The 9,732-nt window shown below is 27.5% G+C and overlaps 1 protein-coding gene across 1 annotated transcript in view; it reads right to left on the minus strand.

Annotated features, from left to right (window-relative positions):
* LOC126910370 (uncharacterized) overlaps positions 1-4,776 on the minus strand; it is a 9,254-nt gene extending 4,478 nt beyond the window's left edge. The window contains exons 1-5 of the mRNA XM_050692883.1: positions 4,692-4,776; positions 4,543-4,598; positions 4,311-4,355; positions 410-436; positions 181-342 (exon numbers count right to left, since the gene is read on the minus strand). Coding sequence (XP_050548840.1) covers positions 181-342; positions 410-436; positions 4,311-4,355; positions 4,543-4,585 — 277 coding nt within the window. The 5' untranslated portion in view covers positions 4,586-4,598; positions 4,692-4,776. The remainder of the gene's footprint in view (positions 1-180; positions 343-409; positions 437-4,310; positions 4,356-4,542; positions 4,599-4,691) is intronic.
* Positions 4,777-9,732: the final 4,956 nt, after the last annotated feature.

The following is a 9,732-nucleotide window of genomic DNA, read 5'->3' on the forward strand; positions in this document are numbered from 1 at the left end:
AAAAAAAAAACACATCATAGTAAAACCAATACCTTCTCAGCTTCGCATAGAAGCTAAAAACTATTTTTTGTATTTTTTTTAATAGTTTTTAGAATGACACTAAACAACTCTTTTGGTATAATTCTTTTAAAGTACTAATCAAATTTATTTTAAATTAGGAAAATTATATGACTTTAGTACTTTTATTGTCAACGATACTGGCTGCTTCAGCATTGTTTCCACATCTAGAGCAATGAAAGCTTGTATGATTGCGAAATTTTGCTTTGACACAAATATTACAATATCTATGACCACAGATGTCTAAAATTGTATTTTCCTCATTTATTTGGCAATTCCTACATCCTAAATAAAATTATTGATAATGGAGTAAAATTTAAAGTTTGTATTTTTCAATCAAAAATTTACTCACTGAACATGTCTATTTTACTATTCGATCCTGTTAAATAAACAGCAATGCATTAACTTGATAATGTTACATCTATTTTTCATTAAAATAAATCATTTTGTTTTTTAGAAACTTCTATTAATATATATATATATATATTATATATTAATATATATATATATATATATTATATATGATAGATACATTATATATATATATATATATTATATATGATAGATACATTATATATAATATTGTAATTATAATTACAAAATATAAAATATACATTAATAATTATTAATGTATGTTTTTTTTATAAATCTGACCCTTTACCTGCCCACAATGGTATTGAAAATGACAACTTGTTCATAAAAAATTAACTTTTAAAAATGTTTCGAAATTTCTAACACTTTTATATATATCTTAAATTAAAGCTAATATACTTTATAATGGAAAAAAAAATTTCGGACTTTATTTTGTCTTCACGCTAAAAAATAATTACTCTATAAGTGTTTGGATCAATACAATTTTTTATGAGAAATAATATTTATATCCCTCTTTCATTTGACATGTTTTTTTTTAAATAAATCATTTAAATGTATATATACAGGGTGATTTTTTTATCATTACCAACTCAATTTCTTACAGAGTAATAATAATTTAGACATTCTTTTTTTTGTTATCTTTAGTTACACATAATTATTGAATTATTACCTATTTAATACTTTTTAAGTTCATCCCTTATGCCTGGTAAGGGTGTCAACTTTGTTTTTTTTTAAATGGGAACACATATTTTGAATTTAATAAAATGTTTGGATTTTTAATTCAATAGTAAATGGCATTAAATTTTTAGTATAACTTTATTTGTTTATTAGATATAAACACTTAAAGTTTCAAATTTTTGAGTTAATATACATGTATAATACACAAGGGTTTACAAATACAGGTAGCTAATTGGATTTTTATGACATTGCTGTGACAGTCACGAATTGTTTACTATCAATTATGATTATCAATTGATATACTTTCTGATATTATTAGTTAGTGTATTTATTAACTCACAACAATGTGCCTTACTACCATTGATAATAACAATGCTGTGTACGTGCTAATATCGATGTCATAAAAAACTGCACATAATTTTTTGAAAAATGGATGAATAGAAACATAATTTTTGAAAAGATACTAAGGTCATTTCTTATCATTCGGTATATATTTTTTTTAATTTTACGGACCCACAGGGAGGGTTTCAAAATGACAACTATTCCACGAAAAATTAACTTTTAAAAATGTTTCAAAAATACTGTATTTATATTTATATCCTGATTACAAGTTTTATGGTGTATAAGTTTAATATATGAATAAATAATTATTATAGCAATTAAACATAGTATGAAATTGATATTCAATAATTTTTTATTATAATTATTCCTGAGAAGGGTCAGTAACTCAAAAAAATTTATTGCATGACAATGCGGTTTTGGAATACTTAAATAAAAAGAGTAAAACATAATTTACTCTTCTTATAATGACTTTCAACATAATTTTGAGGATTTGGTATGAATTGGAAATAAACTATTTAGAAAATTGATAAACATATAGGGTGTAATCAGTAAATTTTATTTTTGATCTCCTGAAAAGTAAAAAAAGTTAGTTACTGCCTTATAAGTTGTGCATATTGATTTACTTATTTGGTTTCTAATAATTCATGTTATATGATAGGAGATTCTTTTATTGTTAGTAATACGATATCTTTAAAATAATGATTATGTTAAGAAAAACATTTTTGGTATTTTTAGTCTCATATATTTCTCGATTTATCAATAATAATAACTTTTTTAATTCATTACTTATACCTTATATCAGTGTCATATTTATTATTTAACGGCAACATAGATATTTTTCAATAAACTATATAAAACTGTTCTTAAAAACCAGGATACATCACAAAAACCTAATCTCATCATAATATCCCACCCTACCTTACCATATCTTATTTTAAACATTTTAAACATTTTACAATTTTTTATTTTAAGTAGTTAATAGTGTCCTACATTTTTTTTTTTTTTTAAATTATAAATCGTAGTATATGGAATTTGATCCTATCTCTTTAAAAATGTAGTATATTAAATTTTTTTTAAAGGAAACATAATCATTTTCTTAAAAATAAGAAAATGATACTACTAAGAAATTAACCAAACTTTTGAATTAATAGTTAGTTCTCTTGAAGTTTTCGTCTTCTGTTTTGGCTACTTGGTTAACTTCGCCATGCGAGTGCTTGGAATTAAATGCCAGTTTTAAAAACTCTGACAAATTGATCTCCATGCAATTGATAAGTAGTTGTTATCAGTTGTTTCTAATGACTCTATCAATTTTGCTGCTTCATCCTTGATAGCCGATATTGATGATAAAACTAATCTAATTAGTCAATATTTTGATTGTCGAGAACCATCGAGTAAAATGTGTCCCTAAAAGTTAATCAATCAGTATAGCGTCTACTGAAAGTAGTCAGTGGTATAACCTACAGTTTTATCTGTCTATAGCTTGTAGTTTTTTAATTAGAACTCCGGCACTCCTTCGTCGAAGTAGTTTCATAGCTATTGGCAATTTGTCAAGAAATAAGTGATAATAATTCAAAAATCTGATCATTGACAATACGTCTTATAATAAACTTATATAGCAAACTAATCAATCTTGTTCTGAATTAATTTGAAATTGGCTTGAATTTCTCACAGTTTTTCATACTGATAATTAAACTGAGCGTGATCCATTTCTGACTGGTCATTGAATTCATGCACATATAAATATATTGATTCGAATTGACGCATAACTCGTTGTCATCACTCGACGGCCTTCTTCTATGTCATAGTTTTCTTATACAGCCCGAAGATAACAAATGTTAATTTGTAGATGGAATGTAATTATAAAAATACCATAAACAGGTGAGCAAAATACATTACATTTTGTTATAGCCTAGTTACATGAGTAGCTTACGTTGTTAACACTAGTGGTAGTTTATGTATTGTGCAAGTAGTATAAATTAGAAAAATAATTAATAACTGATAAATCTAAAAATATATGAAACTCAAAAATAGACAAGAGACTAGAGAAAAAAACTTAAATAGTTTGGTCATGTTATGGAGAGAGAGGAATCAGAAGCTGTAAGAACAGTATAGAAATTAATGTTGAAAGAAGAGGTAAAGGAAGACCAAAAAAGAGATAGAGAGATATTATTGAATGCGATTGAGGACAACAGATATGAGCTTAAATGATAAGGGAGATTGTATCAAGTGGCAGTTTAGGATAAGGGTAGTCGACCCCAAATAGTTGAGATTAAGATGAGGAAGAAAAGAAATATATGGAACTAAAAAATACCAAAAAAATTTCTTAACACAACTATATTATAACACAAATCGAGTGGCATTTAACCTTGTTTATATTTACATAATGCATGATATAAAAATACACTTGCACACATTTACACAAATATTTATGTCTATAGCTATACATTTTATTTTGTTCATTAAAAATTATGCTTGTTATTACACACTTTTATTAATTCATTGAAATAATGTAATGTCTTATTATCGAAGTTAATGTTCTGTTTGGGTTGAGGAGGTTTATACCACCTAAATCGTAAAATATTTCTACGATATAATTTATTCTTACAACAAAATTTAGCACAAACTTAATACTATTCAAAATAGCTCAAAAAAAATTTATAAATGTTTATATTTCTGGTTTCATTTTGTAAAACATAAATAAAATAATCTTTTAAATATTTATAAGTAATTTAAATTATATATTTTACAATTTTTCACTCAAATGAAATATTTCATGAGAGTTAAAAAAAAAATTAATTTTATAAAATTTTAGAACTCTAAATAATCACAAATATTTATTAATATCACTAAAATTTACTCACTATTTAAATACTTTTTTGTAAAATTATTCAATGCTTCTGTAAATACTGAAAAATTTTAAAAGTATTGTATTATCCAGCATCTCAAAAAAACTAATTATTAGTTAAAGGCTATTCATTGAAAATATATTATCTTTTATGAAATTGACATACTTAACTGAATATGTTTTTATCCCTTAAGCTATTTAAATGTACATTGAATATTTTAGTATAGTTGGCAAAAAAAATTTCTTACCGATGATAAAAGCAAATATTATAATTTTGCTTTTGATTGACATCTTAAACTAAATACTAAAAATTATAAATATTTAATATTATGTAATAATTAACTCGTGAATATTTCATTAAAATTATTCTATACTAAATACTTATAATGTTATTTACCCGAAAGAAAACTCAGTAAAAAGACTTATTTGTATGACATGCAAAAATAATGACAATAATGCTAAAGAATAAATTTAAAAATGTATACTATGTTTTAAAAAAGAACCACATAAAACAGTATTTATTATAAAACATGTTCAGAGAAACTCAAAAAAGAAAGTACTTGTATGACTAATATCCAAAATATTCTATTTAAACAGTATACATGAAATATAATCATTAAACAAGTTTATTAGTATATCTCCATAAGTTTATCTTCATAACAGCTGAACAAAGTCTTAAAATTTATATAACTTAAAGCTTGTATAATATCATTTTAATGAACGCAGGTTTTTAATTCAGGAGTTTAGTTTAACTTCAATTCGTAGCTGAAAAGTTATTGATTTTATTAAGATGCGTTCATTATTTTATTTCTATTTTTCGTATCTATTACTGCTTTTTCACAATTCTCACTGGACCGATTTTTTTCAACTTTATAAATCGTATGTTAGGATACGATTTGTAATCATTTGAATATGTTCAGTAGCTACAAAACACATTACCTTCAAAAATTGAAAAAATCTCTTGTTCACTGGTAATGGGAGATATCCTTAAAATAAAAATTTTTTTATTGGTTTTATCAGCCCATTAAGGACCATAGCGGCCTCTTCCTAAAGGTGGAAGTTTTCTTAACCATTTATACTCCGGTACGGGTTGTTAGTCCGTCATCGGAAAGAGAAAATGGCGACTTTAATTACCGAATTGATCTCTCTTTCGGCAAATGAAGCCGCCCGTGACTGAGTTTCGAACCCGAGATAGTGCGCGTTACCGACTCAGCCACACCGTTCTCCTCAAACAAATTACGATTTTAAAATCAGTAAATTTACACTTTTTTTTCTTAAATCAGTCATTAAAACTTTTTAAAAATCCAACACTTTACCTGCTCAAGGAGGAGGTTATATACCTCATATGAATAACATAGGAACGTAGACTAAAAAGTGGAGGTAATTAGAAATAAGAAATACTATTGATTAACATCAATTTAAGTATTTCATTACAAATGAATATGACTTAAAATAAATATCAATTTGAATATTAGCTATTTAATTATGTAGTTTAAATCTTTATTTGCTGTATTTATGTTATTATAATAAGTGTCTGCTATCCTATTCTGCTAGGTACTCAATACACCACTGTTCAATATCCCCAATCATATGTCCTTATTTCCTTATATTCAAAGCTGCTTTAGAGAGTATTGTTTATTAGGAGTTACTAAACCCAACCAAACTTAATGTTTAATCAACTAAAAAATTTAATTTTGAAATTATATTTTAATTTTTTTAATCGCTTTATACGATCCATTGAGTATGATTGTGGCCTCCTCTAAGAGGAAATTTCTTAAACCTGTATACTCCGAGATAGATGGTTAATCCGTCACCAGGAGGGATGGCAAGTCCAATCACTAAACTGATAATTCGTTCAGCAAAAAGAAGTCACCTGTAACCTAGTCTTGAACCAGAGACAGTGCGTATTAGGCACTGATGCGTTATCGACTCGACCACACTGTCCCTCATAATTTAATTATAATATATAAATATATATAATTGTAATGTATAATATATAAAAAAATAGCCTTTTCCAATTTTACATTAGAATTAAAACGTACCATGTACAAAATTCCTCCAACATCTCGTAAATTATTAAAACGTCGCTTTAGTCGCTAAAGCAAAAAAAAAGAAATGATATCTCTACAATAATATAATTATAAATAAGGGCCAAGTTCTAGAAACCCCTATCTAAAAAAAAGTATACCCATCAAAGTAATGATATCTACATTGTAGCCAAGTCTGTTATTTCTTCTGCCTTTAATATGTATCGCTTAATATTTAACGAATTTGTGTTCAAATACTCATGGAAGATTTTCTTTCGGGATTTATTGGATATTGCGGCTAAGTATATTTTAGCCCTCAAGTATCATACCATTTATACCATATAGTATCATCTTAAGTGTATATACAGTGAATAAAACATATAAACATGTTTTACAAGGGACAACTTTTTTTGATCTGTATCGATGTCAGATTACCAAAACTTTTGCCAAATTATCGATGAGAAAATTATCTGTAATATATCACAGATATATCACTTTTTGACTACTTGAGGGCTAAAATATACTTAGCCGCAATATCCAATAAATCCCGAAAGAAAATCTTCCATGAGTATTTGAACACAAATTCGTTAAATATTAAGCGATACATATTAAAGGCAGCGTTACTCATTAATAAAACAACAGATTTGGTCACAATATATATATATCACTATTTTGATAGCCATATTATTATTTTTTTAGTGAAGCATATTATAGAATGTTTTTTACATTTTTTTTTTTATGGGAATAATTTATTACAACAAATATATTATCATGTGTCTTTGTTGTTGATGCGATAAGTATTTGCAGAGTAAATTCATACTTACTTGCTAAAGAAATTTTCAACTAAAAAATTAAAGTATTTCTATAGTATAAAATATTTATATCTATTAAGTGCAACAATTCTGAAATTCCAAATAGTAACTAACTATTGGGATTGACTATATGTAGAATTAAAATGAGATTTTATTATTTTAATTTTTTCAACAATTTAATTCATGATAATAAGATGTAAAAATCCTTGTATTATGGAGTTTATTATACTCATCAAATGTGTACTGATTAATTATTTAATAGAGCAACGTATTCTTTTATATTAAGTTTATTTCAAAATGTATGATTCTTATTTCTGGAATTGTAGTGTTTACTTATCGAAATAGGTAGTTATGTTTTACCTCTAAGCTGATTTTTGATTATTCTAGATTACACAAATGAAGAATTTACATTTAACATTATTGACTGTATTATATTAGTTTGTCATTCTGTAAGATGATCTACTTGGTTTCTTGAACGTTTAAGTTCACTGATTTTCTTGTGAATATATTCAACAACAGTGTCATCATATACGCCAAAACCGTCCAATGATGTTTACTAATCCTCTTCTAGACCGTGAACGCGGTATTATAATTTCTATGTTACTATCGAATTCATTTAAGTATCTAGAAGCATTTTGTGTAAATAGAATACAAATATGTTTAGTGGAATTAGAGTTGAGCAAAAGACTTTCTATTCGATCAACTGTACCTAAAATTTCTTTACAAGATAGTTAGTTATATTTACATAAGTCGACAGGTGCATCCATCTCACTTAAGATTTTTATTTTTACCTTTCATTTATGTATTAAGACACACATAATAAATTAACTTTTAACTGAACGACTTTTTTTTTATTTAATCGGACGACCGCTAAATACAAATGTAATGACATTGAACAATAAAATAATTTTACATACAATGAGACGATATACTCCAAGCAAGTCAATCCACGGATTTGACGATTACATGGGATACAGCTTCCAGCTTGAACGGATTAAGTTATGCGTTCTTGTAAAGATGTTTTATGAGATAACTGTTTTTAGCAATTGACAGTTGAAATATTCGCAACGGAATGGCGATGGACCGGAGAACAACACAAAAAATTAACCACCGTTCTATCACTGGCCACAAATCAGCAAAAATTCCACGGCACGACTCATCGATCGTACACAAAACGCGTGTACTAAAAAACACGTCAGCTCACAGGCCAACGAGTTAGGAAACTCAACGATATAACTTAACTACACATTCACGTTCGTACTGACTTAGGTGCCGATGGTGCCGGACACGACGACTATGAGTGTCATAGGCCAAGCTAAGAGAGGGGGGGAGTGATTATAAGCTATGTGGAGCTTGACTGGCCTACACACGTAACTTTTGAAAAGCATAAATTCACGTTCGACACAAATTTTACAAAATTTATGTCCACAACCCACTAAAGCTGTATTTTGCTCGCGTTCTTCGCAATGCTGACATCTTAAATAAAATTAATTTTTCAAGAAAGTAATTGTTTGATATTGAGTAAAACAAGATCTACATTATTATAGAATAAACCGGACGTCGAATGGCAACTTAAAGTTTTATTCATATGTAAAATGTGCAAGTTATTTATCGTAAAACTACAATCCACATTATTAACTAAAATATAGTGTTTTAATTTAATTTAAAATAAGCTACCGACTAAATAGTTCATCGGCCACGGATGTGCAGTTGAATAAATTGTGCAAAATTCGTAAATTTTACCGTATCGTCAGGCAGAAAACTATACTAAATAGTGCTCGAGGTGTTTTGTAGTGTAGAGTTTCACTACTTATAAAAATCGTAGACCTAATCAGGACAATTAAAACGTAGTCCGATTGGTCAAAATTATTGTTCGAAAAATTTAAGTGTTTTAATACAACAGTTGCGGTATACATTTTAAAATGTGTCGTTTTAGAAGGAATTGGGAAGACAGCATTATCGCTTAGGAGCTATTTTTACGAGTTCCTAAGTATTTGCTTCCTTAAAAATAAAATTAGAAAAAAAATAGAAATAACTTTAGTTGAGTCAGCTAAGTTGTCAAAGGAATTTGGAGTAAAAATAAAATTTTCAATATTACACATATATTGTTTGACATAGGCGAAATCTTCCAGCTGAAAACGGGTTTTTTTCGGTGAGTATAATAAACAATCGTAACGATAGTCAATTAGGTGTAACAACGCGGACGGACCCGGAAACTTTGCCGCGGACCTTTGGCCGACGGATTGTTCGGCCATTGTACGCCGTTATTTTCATTTTTTATTTGTTGAACCCTTGTGCTCAAAGTTCTCTTGCCCTTGTACGCCTCTAGTGATTGGACCCTGACCATCACGAAATAACTTCATTTCCGCAGTCACTTTTCCGTTATGTGCCTGGATCTACACTCTGTCTCGTGATACTCAGATGTTCAACACCATTACCACAAGATTTCATACAGTTCACTCTCCACTATCAACAACTTCATTTATTCAGCTGAGTTTTATATTATTTTTTAACGTTATTAGCTTCGATGCGAAGCTGAGAAGGTATTGGTTTTACTATGATGTGTTTTTTTTTTTTTTTTTTTTTTTTTTTTTTTTTT

Source organism: Daktulosphaira vitifoliae, unplaced genomic scaffold (assembly GCF_025091365.1).
Source record: "Daktulosphaira vitifoliae isolate Bord-2020 unplaced genomic scaffold, ASM2509136v1 Scaffold_1, whole genome shotgun sequence".
Classification (NCBI taxonomy): Eukaryota; Metazoa; Arthropoda; class Insecta; order Hemiptera; family Phylloxeridae; genus Daktulosphaira; species Daktulosphaira vitifoliae.